General features: G+C 41.5%; 1 protein-coding gene across 2 annotated transcripts; it reads right to left on the minus strand.

Moving 5' to 3' along the window:
* Window positions 1-4,323: 4,323 nt before the first annotated feature.
* Window positions 4,324-8,543, minus strand: S1PR1 (sphingosine-1-phosphate receptor 1). 2 transcript variants are annotated; one of them, XM_068689914.1, is made up of 2 exons: window positions 8,519-8,543; window positions 4,324-7,112 (listed from the first exon to the last, which is right to left on the minus strand). In XM_068689914.1, the coding sequence occupies exon 2, from the start codon at window positions 7,001-7,003 to the stop codon at window positions 5,864-5,866; it is 1,140 nt and encodes a 379-aa protein (XP_068546015.1). In that variant the 5' UTR covers window positions 7,004-7,112; window positions 8,519-8,543; the 3' UTR covers window positions 4,324-5,863. The 2 variants fall into 2 exon arrangements, with proteins under 2 accessions (XP_068546015.1, XP_068546014.1); XM_068689913.1 differs by lacking the exon at window positions 8,519-8,543 and adding an exon at window positions 7,965-8,121.
* Window positions 8,544-18,650: the final 10,107 nt, after the last annotated feature.

Raw genomic sequence — 18,650 nt, forward strand, 5'->3', positions numbered from 1 at the left:
GAAAGAGCTGCAGTTCTAAGGACACACTTCACAGCTGCAAACCCTTGACTTTGTGCCTTAATTACCACAGAGGATTCTTTCCCTTCATTTCAGGTGAAGAATATCAGATACTATAGTCTAATTCCTCACCAATCCCAAACTGTCTCTGAAACCTGTTCTCTTGTGCACTCTGAACTACAGTTGTGCCAAATCTAGTTTTCACATCATGTGAAAATTGTTATTGCACTTTCTCCATAACCATATAAATTCTGTTTTCATTGCTTATATAAATTCACATCCCCACCTTCACGTTATACAACTGTAGGTGCTCAGTATTGAGGCGTACTTGTATGAGGCCGTATTCCAGTGATTTATGCCAGTGTCCTGCCAAGTCAAGAAGTCTGGGCTTATGCAGAGCATATGTGTGCTGAGGAGAGCAAAAAAGCTTTTAGCAGATAGCTCAGACTGCCACCTGAAAATTTCAGCTGTCAGCACTGATTCAAACCAAAGACTTTTGCTAGGTAGTGACTGTTTTCATGGGTGATTCCACGGAGCCTAGAAGATAATTTTAGCTCAGTATTTACTCAGTGATTTCCCCCCAGCCTGTGGTTTCCATATGTTCATTAGTTATAAAAAAAAAAAAAAAGTGCAGTCTGAATTTTGAGCCTGCTTGTAGCTGAGAAGAGTAATTATGAATAAGCATTGCAAAAGCTACATATACATGTAAATATTTAATCTGGCTTTGGTCACGTTTCGCCAATGAGCCGTGCTGTTGTATAGTTACTGTACTATGAATTTAAAGATGGATCTTCTCCAAGTGATCATTCATTTAAGCGCAGGGAAAAAAAAAAAAAAAAAAAAAGCCTTTGTGTCAGGTTTCCATTATGCTACTGCTAAATCAGGCTTGGTTGCAGAGGTTCACAGAGGGTTGACAGAGCTTTGTCGGCTCTGCTTTATTAGGATTTTTCCATGCCCAGAGAATTCCTGGGTGTGGCTGATGTGATTTCCTGCCTTTTTGTGCTGTGAAGGTAGTGGGGATGGCTCTGAGGGCAACAAAATAGTTCCAGTTTAACTCAGGGAGGAGATTTTTTGGTAGGGTGAGAGATCTGGCTTAGCCGAGCTTTGCTTGGTGGGTTTTATTTTGAGAATGCTGCTCTGGCACAACATCTCTCAGAATTTGTGGGTGAATACAAGACACACAAGGAATGTGCCCCTCTCTTCCTGTCTGGGAGCAGGTCCTTAATATAGTAATTTTCTTTAGTCGTTCACGTAAGTCTACATTGATTATGTTCCCAAATTCCCTCCCAAAACACATTATTTTTGTTAGTAGCTTGATTTATCTTTGATTGAGTTTCAGGTCTCTCTAGACACTTTTTATTTCAGCATAAAACTTGTACTGGAACAAGTTAGCTGCATCACAGGTTCTTACATCTACCTCCCGTGTACAAGGTGAATTTAATTACTGTTAATTGTTATAGAAATAGAACTTTAAAAAACCCTATGCAAAGAGTAACAATTAAATATTACTCAGGTAGAGTAATAATTAGAGGGAAATGTCCTGACCCTATGCAATTCTCGCAGATTGCATAAAGAGAAATAATATTCTATGAGAATAAATTACATCGCAGAAAATGAACTCTCCCCATCTGTGAATGCAAAGATGGGATTAGAAATGATTATGAAAGCAGATGACAGGAACTGAATTTAGATGGATTTTGCTCGTTTCTTATATCCTTGAAGGTTCAGTTGTAGTTGGATTCATTTCCTTTTCCAAGAAAAATAATAAGGAGAATTATTAAAAGGCAGTAAATGTTTTCCTGGGGAATTTCAAAACCCCGTAAATGAAAAAAAAAAAAAAAAAAAAAATCTGTCCTTGGGGAATTTCCAGCATTTCAGAGCTGAGAAGGTTTCATAGTTCTGTTCTACATATCCAAATTTTTGATGCTTTGTCAATCTGACCTTTTGTACACAAAATGCGATCAGCATTAAGATCTTCCAGGCCAAATTAGGAATCAGGAAACGTCGCAGTTGGGCAGTCCTTGTCGTTCTTAGTTGAACGAATAAGAGAAGGATGGATAGCAGTATTTTTATGTTTTTATGTCCCCTGGTCTTGGTCCTGACTGCCTGCAGTGCCCAGCAAGCCCAAGGCGTGCTCCTGCCGTGGCCGCAGGACATTCTGGCTGCAGCCCCTCCATTGCCCAATAGACCCAGCGCTACACCTGGGTCCTACACGGGCATAGGCAGCTAGGGAGTTGCCCCGGGAGCAACAGACGGGGCTTATGATCATCTTCTATCCCTGTTTTTATTCTTTGTGGTGGAAAAAGAGCTAGGAACAAGAATATAAATGAAAGGGCCAGGTTACTCCCGAGAATTCAGGCTATTTTATTTCACTGAGGGACTTGGTATAAGTTTAGTTTTTTTTTGTTTTTTTTTATTTATTTATTTATTTTTTTTTCCATTTTTCATGGACAAAGCCACATGCCCTTTCAGTGCTTGTGGAAGGCACTCTGGGATCTGGGGAGGGTGTTTTCTGCATTACAGGCTGCAGAACTGAGTGCACCACATCTGGCCCGACTGCTGATTTATGTCATGGATGTGCGTGGCTGAGGAGCCGCAGCCTTCTCCCATAGGAAGTGAAGAGAGGTACAAATGGCCTTTTTTTTCCAGCAGGAACCCTAACTTTTATTATTGCTATTATTTTATTACAGTTATTAGTCCCAGTGTGATTTTTTTGTACATGCGTAGATGTGGCCTGTCTATGGAGGAAATAGCTTTCAGTCATCTCGATCGGGAGCGTAGGAAATGCTTCCCATGGCTCAGAGCCACGCTCTGCTGTTTGCATGCCTCTCGTGTGAATTGCGTAGGGCTTTGAGCTCCCTACCAAACTTGGGCTCCCACCACACAGTTGCTTTTACGGGGGAAAGCAGTCATTTCCCCCAAAGGCCAGCAGTGCAATTAGACAAGATAGATAAGAGAGGGATACAGGAACAAAGGCAAAGTGAAGGGAAGTGACTCACCTGTAGCCAGCAGCTCCCAGCGCGCAGAGGCTGGTGGCAGTCACAGGGGGCCCGTGGCACAGCCGTGCTGCGACTTCACCCGTCCCTCCTCACAGGATCTCAGGCCCAGCGGGGACAAACACCACGAATGCCCTTAAGGCTTCCGGAGCGGGAGGACCCCTCTCCCCTGGATGACAACGTGCCTACCAGTCCAGGCGGGGACTTGAACCAAACCCATAAGTCACGTCCCTTGAATATTGCCTGTATTTACTCACCGGCAGCACGTTGAGGCCTCAACTTGGACTTTCAAGGTTCATATGCTTCTGGTGCTCTGCACAGACGTGACTTTATCCCTGGGATAAAGCAGCGCTTTCCCTCATGGCTGCCAGCACCGCACATAAGCCATCATTGCCCAAATGAAGGCCTGAGCCAAGAGGGACTTTATCTTTTGCACAAACACAGATTTGACATTTTTTCCAGCTCTGCTCAGGTCACTAATTAAAAGCCTAGGAAGTGAGCACACATGAAATCATTCCTTCCGTACAGGCAGACAGATGGAGAGAAATTCCAGCCTGTTTCCACTCTTTTGTCTTCAGGGCATTTTTGGAATTTCCTTCAGGAAGTGAGGTTGCGACCCAAAGCCTTCCTCACCGAGCAGGCTCCAGTTTCCCACAGTAAACCTTGCACAGCGATGACATACGCTACGAGAAGGTGAGGTTTATCTTCACACTCCAACTGCATCCTGTACAAGCTCCGTGAAACTTAAAAGTAAGACCGAGAGGGAATGGCAGCAAGAGAGGAAATGGAAGTTGAAACTTTGGAAGAAATAATACCGTATCTATACAGCTACCCAGCCAGTCCGTGCTGCCGCACCCAACGGGGCTACAGCTGCGCAGCTGAGAGCACAGGTCTGCATTTCAAAAACCTCCTGATACTTGCAGTGAACTAAAAATTGAACTTATGAATGCTGTTAGCGATATAAACTAATTATTTCATTTACTCTAGGCAGTCATGGCAGCACTGTCAGGCGCCTTTTTTTGTTCTGTTTGTGCTTCACTACTTGTTGGAGGAAAACTGCTTGCGGTAATGCTAGTGTAGAGATTATTTTAATGGCAGTTCAGCATCTGCTGAGGAAAAGTCAGAGTCTAGCATTCATTTGGGATTTTACATGATATTGTAAGTGGCATCCTATGTCTTCACTGATCAAAGACCCCACAAAACCAGCTTAATCCCAGTGCCAAAATCAAGGAATTCTTTCATTTCTGTCAACAACTTCTATCAACAAAACCACACCCAGCACGAAACTCCCACAACAATACAAAAGTACCAGTACTGTGATAACAGAATCTTTAAAAAAAAATCAGTTTATTAATGTTTAGAAGTCAATAAAGCTATGTGCAAATTGAACAATAAAAGTCAGGAACATTTTAAATACTATTTTTTAAACCAGAAAAAAAAATCAGTTTAATTGCACTGGAAATTTTACTACAAAGGCAATAAATTTTCTTTACAAAATACCACTTCTAGGAGTTGCCAATAACTGTAAATCAGTCAATTGCTCTCAGCTATCCCAGATATACCACTTCTGTTACAGTAATACTCTAGGTGCATGAAGACTCCTGCAACATATTAACTTATTTACATTGTACACATTCAACCCCATTAGCACAGGTTAGAAAAACAGAGGAGTAAAAATGACGCTGCAAAACAAATACATTCAATTTAATGATAGGTACTTCTTCCACGAACTGATAAAATACAGACATCTTTGCTGAAATTATAAACATGAGTACAATGTGCCAAAATGTATTGCATTTTGTTATGGAAGTGCATTTATCTATAGCCATTTTGCTTCAACTCTCCTTGTATTTTTCTGAAACTCACTTTTCAGTTTTTCTGACCAATCTTGACCTTTGGAAACACTGTGCACCTGACACTGACCTTCCCCTTCAGTTTTTAGCTCTTTTTACTTCGGCAAAAATGCTGCTGTTGTCAATAGTATCTTACACTGTTAGATTTATTCTCAGTCACCTTAAACAGAAATGACCTTTAGTTCTACCACGCATTTATCACGATGATGCAGTTTGTTTAATGCTAATAACAACATGGCAAACAACATAGGGAGCCAAATGCTGCTCTGAGCTACTCCACAAAAACTGACGCAGTCAACAGAATCGCATAGGTGGACACAACTGCCAAGTCTGCCTGGCTCTTGGTCTTCAAATGTAACACGGACCAACAACAAAAATTCACAGCTATGATCTCGCTAAATAAAACCCCAACAGCTTTGGACTCTGCAAATAAAACCTTGCTACTTTTCTAAGAACTCTGGAAAGTGATGCCAAATTATGGTTGTACGTGCTCTAAATTATATTTGTGTGATCTCTTCCCTTGTTATATGTTAAACAAACACTTCTGACCAACTATACCAGAGCCACTGCTAAACTCAGTACAGAAAGACCTTTGTGTCAGTGGTTTGCTGCAAGTAAAGGAAAAATAACTTCACATTCTTCTCACAGGGAAAAAAAAAAAAAAAGGTTCATTCTCCCTCTCCCTCCTCCTCCCCCACTCTCTTTCTCTCACACACACCAGGCATCATTTCACCAAGGCATCAGTCTTTCAGAGTTACTAAGGAGATTTCAGGATATGAATGCGCCTGACAATCCTGAGCTGCCTCAGTGCAAAGACAAAACATGCTCCAGGGAAAAAGATTTTCAAGCCAGAACAGTCTGTCCCATTTCTTGAACTCCAGCCTCACAAGTGCACCGTTTGCCTCGTTAGAACTAATGCTACTCGCTCACTTGGCCCAGCGCTGACGCAGTGAGCAGGAGGCGCCTCAGCTCCCCCGTTTCAGAGGAAGGCTCTGGAATACACCTCCACGGTTACTCCTAAGAAGATGAGGTAACATTGCCTGAAGACATGATGGTTTCAGGATGGTCGCCTTCCTCCTTCTGTGGGTGGGAGGAGTTGTCAGACTTACTCCTGCTGAACTCCATCCCTCCGATGATTGGCCTCTTGAATTTGGTCCCCGAATCTGCCGGGGGACATTTGCAGCAGCACAGAATCTTGATGAAAGCCCTTCGCATTTCTTTGTTTGTTAACGTATAGATGATAGGGTTCGTGGCTGAGTTGAGCACGGCCAGTACTAAGAAATACTCTGCTTTATATAGGATTGGGCAGGTCTTCACTTTACAGCCCACATCCAGTAAAAGCAGGATGAACAAGGGAGCCCAGCAGGCAATGAAGGCACTCAGAACTATGATCACTGTCTTGAGCAACGCCAGTGACTTTTCTGAGCTCCTAGTAGCTTTGGTAATGTTTTTTCGAAATGTCAGCCTACGGCTCCTAGTCCTCACCATGGAGTAGATCCTGCAATAGAGGACGACAATAGATAGCAAAAGGCCAGTGAAAACTGTGGTGCAAAAGAGAATATAGTGCTTGTGGTAGAGAGGCAGCACGGTGGAGCAGTTGGACAGGAGGCTGATGCAGTTCCATCCCATAATCGGGAGTCCCCCGAGTATCACAGAGATAACCCAGCAAGCACTGATCAGCAAGAAGGAGCGGAAGCTGTTGCTGCCATTGTGGAGCTTCATCTTCAACATGGTGATGTATCTCTCGATGGCAATGGCCAACAAACTGAACACAGAAGCAGACAAGGCAACAAACATGCTGCCTTCTCTTACAAACCACTGGGAGGGGGTGAGGCTGTAGGTTTTGTGTCCAGAGAGCAGGAGGTTGGCAGTGTAAGCCACACCAGCCAGCAAGTCTGAAAGAGCCAAGTTCCCAATGAAATAGTACATCGGTCTGTGAAATTTCTTGGTTTTCCAGATGGTGAGCAAGACAAAAATGTTCTCTAAGATTATAAAGCAGCAAATGATGATAAAAACCACCGACGTCACTTTTATTCCACTGTCCGCATTCTCATTTAGCTTTCCCGTGTAATTATAGTGCTCTTTGATGACATAGTTGACATCAGTGTTGGCGAGGCTGCTGACCACCTTCACGGGGGCGCTGGTGCCGGAGCTCATGGTGCCAGGCTGGGCGCCGCTTCCCCGCGGCCGCCGGACGGAGACGCCGAGCAGAAACCCGGGGCTGCCTGCAGCTCACTGCTCCTGCACGCACTCAGAAACTGCAGCCCTGAGAACAGGAGGCACAGACAAAGCCCAGAGTTAAAATAAAATAAAAAGGTAAAGGAAACAACGCAACAAGCTTGAAATGGTTCGGGATAATCTGCTGATTGAATTGTGCACCAGTCACAAATGCAGTCGCACTGAAATAAGTTTTACTCGTCTGTTAAAACACACTTAAGAGGTGGTCAGGCATATTAAACAGCTAAAGCCAGTGGGACAAAACGCAGTTCTGTCACACAGGGCTGCACAGGTAAAGCTGGGGTCGGCAGGGGCTGGCTTATTGCACTTCTTTAGGTGGGAACGCCGTCAGAGCTCCCCAGCAGTAAGCACCTGGATCTCTTCCGTGGGAAACACGCCACAGACACAACGGCAGAGATTGAGCGAATGAATCAGGCTTCATTTGGTTTAACTGCAAATGCACAGAAGCCTGCACAGAAAGTGCGTGACAGACCTGCATTCTCCTTCACTAGGAAGTGTTTGGGAGGGGGCCGGTAGCAATGCACCGATGCCATCCCAAGGAGCGGTGCAGGCAATTCACTGCCCTGGGAGAGAGCATCTCAAAGCTGTAAAGAGGAAAGGCGCCCTCGATAAATAAAAGTTGGAGCACGCTTCACAAAGCCTAGAGGAGTATTAGAAGTTTAGAAGAAGAAGAAAGAGACCTGAGTAAGTTGCACAGCAAGCCCCTTCCCTGCGCCTGCAACAAAGGCGAGGCAGCCGGTACCTGGCGCTGGCAACAACCGGCGCTGCGAGCTCCAGGACCTGGCCGTGCTGCCCGCAGGAGCCGCCCCAGCAGCCCAGCGGAGCTGCGAGGCCGGCAGCCCCCTGGCAGCCCCCCGGCCGCCCCCCGACCCCCCCTCACCGTGCTCAGCCGCCCGCCTCCGCCCCCCGCATCTTGCGCTGCCGCCGAGCGACTCCGGCGGCCGTGCCCGGGGCCGGGCGGTTTTAACGCCGCCACCGCGGCCGCTCCCCCCCCCCGGTTTCCGACCGTCCCCTCCTAACTCCTCCCTGCCCGCCGCCGCCGGGAGCCCGGCCCGGCCCCGCCGCCTCCCCGCCCCCTCGGCCGGGCCCCGGGTTCCTCCTCGCCCCTGGGCAGCCTCGGGCCCGGCCGCCCTCAGACGGCAGCGGCAGGGCTCGGGCTGTCCCGGCCCATGGGGGACGTGGCTCCGGGCACTCGCCACCCCAAACACCCCCATGGAGTGGTGCTTCCATGTTAAAGAAAAGGAAAAAAAAAGAAGGAAAAACAAACAAACAAACAAAAAAAATAAAACACAGGAGTCAGAGGGTGTTTAATAATAGGAAGAAAAGTTCTATTTATTTATCTATTTATTATCAGTGGTACCAGCGTCATTATATAGAAGCTACAAAAGAAGTTGTGGGTTTAGGTTTTATAATTCCTTCTTCAAAGAAACCCACCTCAGTGAACCCAAAAGGGTGATTCCTGATAACCCACAGCTGCTCTTGCTGCAGAAATGTTCCTCTTCCTTCCTTGCTCTGTTAACTCCACCTCAAATTGAAATGCAAAAGAATATCACAATAGGCCAGAGCTTAATACATTAGGTCTTTCAGTTCATAGCATCACACAATTCAATTAGCAGCAGCAGTTGTTATGGGGAGGCTGCTTTCCTCTGAAACACGGTAAGAGTAACACTACCCTCAGGAGGAGAGTCCTTATTTATGCTAATCGTCATGCTTCAATTGCTCCACGCCTCTCCCCGAATGACTCAGATAAATTACACTGGCAAACAGACATTGACTCTTCCACCACAAAGCTAGAAACTTGAAAAGATGTTTAGCCTCCTGAGAGCCCGGAGGAAAATACAGCCGTTAAATTACAACTGTCAGAAAAGGCATGCAAGATAAATCATGCTTGAGGTTGACATATGTATCCCCTGCAACTGCCTGACATACCCTAGATATTTCAAGCTTTCCCCCTTATTTAGCTAATCTATAGAAAATAGTAAATAAAAGTGCATTCATTAGGCATTTTCCTCTAGGAAATCATTCTCATATAATTTTAAGCAAGAGGAACATATTAAAAGAACGTGCTTTAATTAAAGGCTAGAATGACTCAGGGTTTCAGTAGTCAGATGTACCAGCTTTCATGTTTAGGTTATTGGTAAACCAACTGAGAGGGCTCCAACTCAAAGACGTGACACCCAACAAATTATTTGTCAGAGGTTGTGTAAAATGTCTGGGCAATTTCAGTTCCACTCCAAACAGCTGGCTATTTGCATCACAAAAAGTATTGTATTAGATGACCACACACATTTATACCCACATTGACATCTTACCAGTGAGGATACTGAAATTGTGCTTCGTCCTTCTCAGGCAAGTGAAGCCAGCCTGGCTGATTTTGCACTGAAGGCTGTTTAAAACCTTGGAAAATGTAGGTTAATTTGTCTCAGCTGCACAGATTGCAACCTCTTCACAAGGGCTGAATCACACAAACAGGTAAATTCAGGCTGTTCCAGCCAACTCTACCGAGAGCACATGGATAAATGTTTAGTGAGAAGATTTACGCCAGGATTACGCTCCATCTCAATCAACAGAACAAGAATTCTTTTCTCACTTAGCACCCTCCTATCTGCCAGGTCCAGTGTTAAGGACACTTGCAGTTCCATGAAATACATGACAAAAATCCAGGGTACAACTCCTTTGAAAACTCTACTCTGTGATTGCCTAGTCAGAAAAAAGAGAAAGGACAACATGATGAATAACACATATATGCTCTTATATACTTGAGTTTTTAGGATAAGCAGGAATGCGTGCTGTAGTGTCTCACTGTGAGTAAATAATGTGAGTAAATCTCACATTATTGGGTGCCTGTGATGAGCAAAATTCTTGTTGAAATTCCAACCAGAACTTAGTGTTGTGGGCACTGCAGAAACCTGGCTAGTCGCAGGGCAACAGTAATGCAAGATCTCCCGGATAAGAAGCCTAAATTTTAGCTTAAGCGCCTTAACTAAAATCATATAACAATCTGACATGACTCAAACTGATTACTTTATGCCAATGAAACCAAAGAAAGCTGTACATGTACAAATCAATCAGTCCCATGAAAAAGCACTCAAACAATCCTTCACGAATTACAGAATTTGTGATAGAAGAGTTAGCATGACAACACCGACGTCTGGAGCAACACTGAGAATTTCAGAGTACTTTAGAAAGAGATCTTAAAAAAAGAAAGTAAAGAATCTTAAAATAAAACTTTGTATCTGAAAAATCTCTCTCCGGCATAATTCCTGGTAACTCTTAGTTGAGCAAAAGGAAATTACGCTGTCTAGCAGGAAAATGCTTTGACCTTGTCAGAAAAAGAAGTTGGGAACCGGGGGACTCCCAAAGCCTGCATCAGTGGCCTCTGACACCAGCAGAAGGTAGTGCTCTCTTAGTGCCAGCACTGCTGGATTACTGACAATTGCAGCAGAGGAGTGTGAGCGTTAATCCGTCACGAAAAGAGAAAAATCCCTGCAAGACAGATTTCCAAAGGATTTTTCTACAACACACTACCCTTATGCACCTTCAAAAATTTTAATCTATGCAAAACGTCCTTTTATTCACCCAGAGATAATTCAGGCCACAAAACAGAGGCATTCCTCCATAAAGTGCCTGACCCAGACAGGAGATCCTCAAAATCGTACCAACAGAATAGCTTGGCTCACCCAGAAAGTACAGAGCGGCCTGTAGAAACCCGCAAAATTCTCATGGTTAGAAGAAAGGTAAAAATGTGAAAAGTAAGACATCACTCCAGATTCAGATTTTTGCTGTAGGCCTGGAACAGATTGTATTTTTGAGTAATTCTTTAAGATTTACACCACACAACTGAGAAAAGAAAGCAGTTCGTACTACGGAGCCTTGTGTTTGAATGCTCAGACTGTGGTTCCTACAAAATAACAGAACTAAATTATTAACTTTACCTGAAGGAAGATGATGTGGCAGAAATTCGTGCAAACAGAGTACTAAACCAAAGCATTTGTACCGTCTTTGATACCATGAAGCATGCTGGGTTAGAATTAGCTCCAGCATAACATTATACAATGTTTTGTTAAGCAGTACAGAAACAATCCTCTCAATTAGGACATTTACATCCTACCTTCAGCTCTACATGTTTTATCTGAAAGCCAGTTAACTTCTCAAAACTATCATATAATACACTGTTGACGATATTTGCATAAAGCACAGACAGAAGCACCAAGTACTAATCATCTGTTTTCATTTGCTTGGTTTCTTTTTGTTTGATTGTTTTTAGAGAAGAATATTATAAATTTGTAAGCAAAATGAATCTTACTGTAATGGAAGACAGATGAATTCAACTCCAAGGGATGTCAGGCTTCTCTTCACAGAAATCTAGGTACCTGGACACACACATAACTTACCGGTAGGATTTTCAAAAGGACAAAAGTATCTGCTTACTACAATCATTGTTAGTAACTGAACCAGTTATAAATGCACATTGGAGCCTGCTCCTATCTGTGCCTTTAAGTTAAATAATACTTTACAAAATCTATCAGGGAAAAACAAACAAACAAACAAAAAAACAGCAACAACTGCTTTGTTCAAAAGGGTTAAAATGACACCTTAAATCAAATACATGCAGGTAACAGAAACTTAATTACAGTATTGTGAGATAGCTTAACCCATACTGGAAGAAAATGCCAGAAAGATTCGAGAAAGCTGAGAAAACACTTAAATTAGGCACTTTTGTATCAGTAAGAACACAACAAAGAAAAGTAAATGAAATGATTTTATTAAATTGTTAACATGACATTACATACAAGCTATTGTTACTGCTTTTATTTATTTTTTTTTTTTAACTGATACTGATTGGGTACCCCGAGTACCCAGAAGAACAATCTATTCTTCAGTTTTAAGTGAATTAAAGTTTCAATTGCATCACTTTTGAACTTTAGAACAATTTGGTTTTAAATTATCCTTTCCACAATGGATACGTTAGATGAATTAGTTTTCTGTGGCGTTCATTGTGTGACATTCATGGCACTCAAATGTTCCGTATCTTCTTTCCTTACATTAAATCAAAAGTCTGGTTTGGGGAGAAAAAAAAAAAAAAAATGAGAACATTGTAAAACCAGAAGCACACACGTGTTAAGTATTAGCATTCTATAATTTAGATGAACTGTTTTTATTCTGACTACTTGATACTGATCCGTTCTATATTAATTGAATGGACTTTTTTAAACTGCCATTGTAAAAAGTTTGATACATCCATTTTTGTAAGAATTTGTATTTTACTTCTAGATCAGAAAGTTGAATGTAACATTAGGTAACACTTAATTCCAAATGAAAAGACCCGAAGACGTTGAGAAAGTGCCATGTAGTTTCTTCATGGTTATCACTGCACTCAAAGACCCTTCAACACCATGTTATTGATTACCATAAAACCATAAGGCTCTAATGTATCTAATCATGATATATTTTCTTTCTTATGTGTTAAAATATAGAAAAACTGGCAAAGTGATGAAACTGTATAATACAGTTAGGAAACATTCTGAAAGTTATTTGTTCCAGTAATACAGGTAAATCAAGAAAAATCCTACAATACATTTTTTTCTAGGATTAACTGAAGATATTAATGAACATGATAATGCAACTTAACATTCTATTCTGAAGAAACAGAAACCCTAGCTGAAATATATGCAATTATTTGGCAGATTACATATATTATTTATCTGTAGTATCTGGGGAAAAAAAAAAAAAAGCAGTAAAATAACCATTTCCAGAAAAGGAAAAAAGAAAAAAAAGCCACCTGTGATAATTTTCCAAATTGATCAGAGGTATTTGCATCTGGCTTATAAGGCATTTGTGACAATCATGCAAAAATCTCCAAAATCATGTGACAAAAACAGATACTTCATTGGTATATTTTTACATATTACACATATTATATAAGTATTATTAAATATTATAATATAAAAAATGCATTAAACACCAGGGAAATAAAGTTATACCACAGTATACACACAACCTTCACAGCTATGCATCGGTTTAATCTTTCATCAACTTTACACTGCATCCAAAGCAAGTGATTTACCGTAAATTCATCTCAGCAACACTCTACTTATGGATACTCCATGGGATGACTCCAGGAGAACCATTAGGGAAGAACGAGTTCCAAGAACAAACAAAAACAAAACAAAGCAATCTCCGCTGTTGTTACCGGGAAACAGTAATTATAACATCCCCTCTGCTCCCCCCCTGCAACTTCACAGCCAAGACATGAACTTCAGAGTAATTCATTATACTGGAGCTCTGAAGCCTCATATAGGGAGAGGCTCCTATAGTCTTGGAAATTTATTTTGCTGCAGAAGAAATAGAGTAATCATTAATAGGATGATATCCCTGCTAATGGACTCCGGAATTTCCTATTGGTAGGTCAGCTACAGAATGGGTCTCAAAGGGCTCTGGTGTGCAAAGCCCTTTCTGAGATCATAAAAGATTCCTCTTGGGCACAGGTATTGAGATCTGGCACAAATGCATCTGTGCAAGGCAGGGCATCTCACAATATCGGCCACGTCTACCATGAGTGCACAGAGTGATACTTATTATGCCACTGGGAAGCAGTATCAGAATCACTTATTTAAATTCATTTCAGGGTTTGAGCTCCTCTTTTTGTTTTTGTTTTTTTTTTAATTATTATTATTTTCTTCTTCAAGTGGGTAGTGACAAGTTTTGGAGATAGTTCTCATGCTCTGGGCCCTTAGAAAGTCATTACTGTACTATAATGTCCTGGCAGCTGTAATTAGTCCTATGTGATGCTCCAGATGGATCAGTGGACACCGAATAAAGATCAAGACTGCATCATTTTTATCATAAATATTAAACAGAATCATTCAGGTTGGAAAGACCTCTAAGATCATCTAGACCAACCTTTAACCTAGTACTGACAAGTCCATCACTAAACCATGCTACTACGTTCTACATCTACACGTTTCTTGAAGACCTCCAGGGACAGTGGCTCAACCACTGCCCTGGGCACCCTGTTCCAATGCCACACAGCCAGTAATTTCAGTCAAGAAATTTCCCAAATATCCAACCTAAATCTCCCCTGGCATGACTTCAAGCCATTTCCCCTCGTCTTATCACTTGGTGCTTGGGGGAAGAGCTTGACCCCCACACCTTGCTACAACCTCCTCCAAGGTAACTGTTACGTACGATAATGTCTCCCCTGAGCCTTCTTTTCTCCAGGCTAAACATCCCCAGCTCCCTCTGCCAGTCCTCATCAGAGTTGTTCTCCAGACCCTTCACCTGCTTCATCGCCCTTCTGACACGCTCCAGCACGTCGATGCCCCTGTAGTGAGGACTAGCTTACTAGTCATAGGCTCGCTTTGAGCCAGTGCAAGTATTTGCCATTTTCTTTCAAAAGGACAGACGTTTTTGGAGGCTGCAATAAGTGCAAAAAGATTAAGTACAAAAACCACTCCCAGCACAGCAAGCTTGGCTCTTCTGTTACTTCTACCCAAAGGCCTACAGTCAGAGATGTGCTCCCGTGAGCTTCACAGCTTTGGCAGGGGTGTGGTGATGTGGAGAGAGTTAACTGATTGGATTCAGTTACTGTCCACAAGAGCTGCTCCACCTTTGTCCCCATTTTCAGAAACATAGGGTTAACGTCAGCTTCCCTGTCAGAAGAGTTTAGTATTGCTATTTTAGATAAGAAAATCAGCTGGTGTTAACCACTGTGCCGAAAAGAGGTACAAATATCAGTGCAGCCTGCTTGGCTTTGTGGGTTTGCGAACTTACTAGTACTATAGTTTCTTTATTACACACCCTAATCAGATGAATAATGGATTTGTCATCAAATGTGTGTTGGGGGGACAAGTACAGCAGAAGATTAAAAAAGAATTAAGAAGATTAAAAAAAAATTCCTAAGCACGCACTTTGCAAAACAACTGCCACCATTTTCCAATTCAGTGTTCTCAGGTGCCTTCACCTCCCGTCATATAAAAGATGTAAGTCAGAAGCAGGCAAGAAAAGGAGAGAGGGAGCCACTCAGAGGCAGACAGGAAGCCACTTGGCTGCACAGAAAATGGCCTCACCCTTCCCTCTGACTTTCCGTTTTGCTTTTTATTTTTTTTTTCCTTTCCTTATTTGTTTTAAGAGTTCCCTTCCAGTTTCAGTGCTCCTACAAAGAAGGCTGAATGCACTTTGTTAGGCAACACTGATAAATTGCAATGGTTTATCTCAACTAGAGAGGAGTGTCCCAATCAGTCACAACCATAAATAACCTACATAACATGCCTTCAGTTTGGAGATGTAATCCCTAGACCTGCCGTCAAGACGGTGGGTTGCAATAGTAAAATGCATGCATTGCTGTATGTTAAAAATGGTCACGGTAGCAAGGTAAAAGAGCTTTCTCTCTGGAGAAAGTGTGTCTTAGGCAAGTCTGGACGAGAGAAGGAATTTCAGCCCTAGGGAAGAACATACGTGGTATCATTCCAAGAATTCATTCAAGGGATGACTTCTGAACCAAAGAAGAAATTAAACAAATGGAATTAAGCTTCCTGATTCCGTATGTTCTGCACTTTTATATCCTTTTGTTCTGCTAAATTTCACTTCTATTACAGAACATCACTCCTCACTGCTACCTCTAGATCTCACTACTGTTCATGTTCCAATTTGTTATTCGTTGACTTGCTTTGTACTGTTACCAAAGTTGTCAGTACTTTACAAGTGTTCACTTAGACAAGGTTACGTGGACTCGTCATTTTACAGTAGCCCTTGTTTAAAAAGAAAACTATCAACATATTAAATGCCAATTCAGTTGTAGACAGGAGCATAAAATATCAATCTACTTAGTCTGTTGTCCCTGTGCAATGGGATCAAAACTAGAAGAGGATTTGCTCAATGTCCCTAAATTAACTAACAAGGTATAAGATTTGTGAAAGTTGTTTTCAAGGGAAGAAGCTCCAGTGACGTATCCCAAGCACACAGGAGATAACAGGATTCCAGTCCCTTGGGGGAATTACAGCTTCTAGCAGAAAACAATGGGGATAAGTGATGGCACGATATAAAAAACAGCATACCACACCTAGGAGAAAGATAACATGGGTCAACTGAGTCCTGGCACTTAAATAGTTCTAAAGCCACTACCTGGCAGCAAAGCAATTGGTGGGAAAAATCACACACACACACACACACACACACACACAAAATCCTAGAAAAAAAGCCCTGAAAAACCTGCAATAATCAAGTCTGAAGGTAGTTTGAGAAGTATCAGATTAAAACTGCTCCTTAGAAGTATGCTATTATAGTAATAGTGTTTCTATCTTATTACTCCTTTCATTACTCACTGTATTGCTTAGATAACATCATCTAGATCAGAGAAAATACTGCCTTGACTTCCTAGCAAAACCAGATACAAATGCAAGATTGAGATCTCTTTGAAAGAGGGAACAATAAAACCTATCAATGGATTAGGAAGCCATCCTCACTACAGTCTACAGTCATCACAGTAACTAAACCTGGTTTAGTTCTGCTTAGCTCAGAACAGGGAGTCAGAAAAAGCACAGCAAAATCAGTTGTTCTGTCCATCGTGGGACTTCTAGGCACATAACTAGTCCTAACTGAACATTGCCTTGATAAAACTGAACCTAAAATTTGCCTGCTTACATAAAGATTTGGTTTACCTTGTATGCATCATTTATGTTGGAAATTGTATGTTGATGTGATGAGTGTTTATTCAGAGATAACGAGGTAAAACACCCACTTCTCTTTTGTAGTTTCTGAGATAGCCTTCGCTGACTAAAACCCACTCTGAATGACTAGGCAAGCGATTCCCTTCTAGTCCTTGTTCAATGAATTCGGATACAATGTGAAGCAATGAGTCCCCCAGCTACACAGTGCTACGTAACACTTATATGCGTATTGCTAAACTCTGAGCAAATTACTATGCTAAGATGTTATTCTACAAAGTGATTTTTCAAAAGCAGGATTATGCGATGATCACAGGTAGAAAAGTTTATTTGTGGGCATTCTTTCCAGTTCTTGCTTAGTCATTGCCATCATTTTCTGCAAAAGTTGAAAAAATACCTTAATTTTATAAATAAGCCTTACTTTTTGAAATATTGAACCCCTCATTACAACAGTTAAACCAGGTACATTGCAGTTCTTGGGACACCTGAAGTGACATTACTAAATACTAAAGCACCCCATACTGTAGACCACACTTGAAAAGTTGCAAGATAACCTTAATATGTAGGTAGTGCATCTTTCTGGAACAGTACATTGTCCACTGTACAGATATTAGTGAGGGCAGCTTTTCATACAATATCTTGTTTTAAAAATCATAAATAAAGCACTAATGATTCAAGAGGCAAATCCAAACGTATTTTCTCTGAAATGTTTACCAGTAGTTGGTTTTACCAATCAATTACGCTGAGGAGCTGTTATCAACAAGGTTAAGTTTTCTGTATTTTATCTGAGCTGTAAGGAAGCTCAGCTTTGAGGAAAAACACTACAGGCTGGAATATATGACTGTTGCAAGCCATTTCTTGATAAAAACTAAGGAGCTTTGTTTCACGATATGACTAAAGCAGAATAGCACTGGGAAAACTGCCTCAGGAAGTCCACATACAATATAAATCATACTCAGATTTTCCATACTTTTCTAGACACGGGAACTCTTAAAATACCAGACCATGTGACTAGAAGTTCAATACTCAGCAGATAAAGGCTTTGCAGACATATTTCTCAAAACAGACTTGTAAAGTACAAATATCTGTATCTGCATCTACCTCTTCATATACATACATATTTTATAATAGCTCTCTGAAGAACATTCTGTTAATGAAATTTCCTGGACAAATCCAAAGTGAAAGCTAAACTAATTCCCACTAAAAGCTACACGAATCTCACCAGAATTTCCTGTAAGAGAAAAAGATGCTTAACAACAAAGATGCCTCTTTGGCTCTTAAGAGCTTCCCACTCCACTCTTTTCCATGCAGTCAGTTTATTTGTGGGATTTTCCTGGAAGTATTCCTACCTTGTTATGACTACAGGCTTGTAAATAATACACATAGAACTCTCCAGGTCAACACCATTATTATGCAGTAATATATATAAAACTCCTTCGTACAATGCTTATATATTGCTTATTACAGTGAGATCATATTCTTCATGGAGTTTTACACTATACCATACAGTATAAGTACTGTAGTGATAATGGTATTCATATGTTTTTTCCACCCAGCTTTCTCTTCTTTATATATTGCAACCCTCTAACAAAATACCTGAAAAATTACTTTGAACTCCACACTTGTGTTGTACACTAGTAGGTAGCATTTTTTCCTACATATAAGGACGTGATATCTCCTCATCTTCATTGGTTATATGGCCTGATATGAGGTCAATGTCAAAAATAGGAGGCTTTGAGTGAACTGTGGATCAGGATTTTAGATGGAAATATAAGATCTCAGGACAAAAGCACTACCCTCAGAAATTCTTTTGTCTGTTATCTTTGGTAAGGATTTCAAATCTGTTATCATTAATACCAGACAGTAAGCTCACAATTACATTCTTATTGCAACCTTTCCTG

The sequence above is a fragment of the Anas acuta genome, chromosome 8 (assembly GCF_963932015.1).
Source record: "Anas acuta chromosome 8, bAnaAcu1.1, whole genome shotgun sequence".
NCBI lineage: Eukaryota > Metazoa > Chordata > Aves > Anseriformes > Anatidae > Anas > Anas acuta.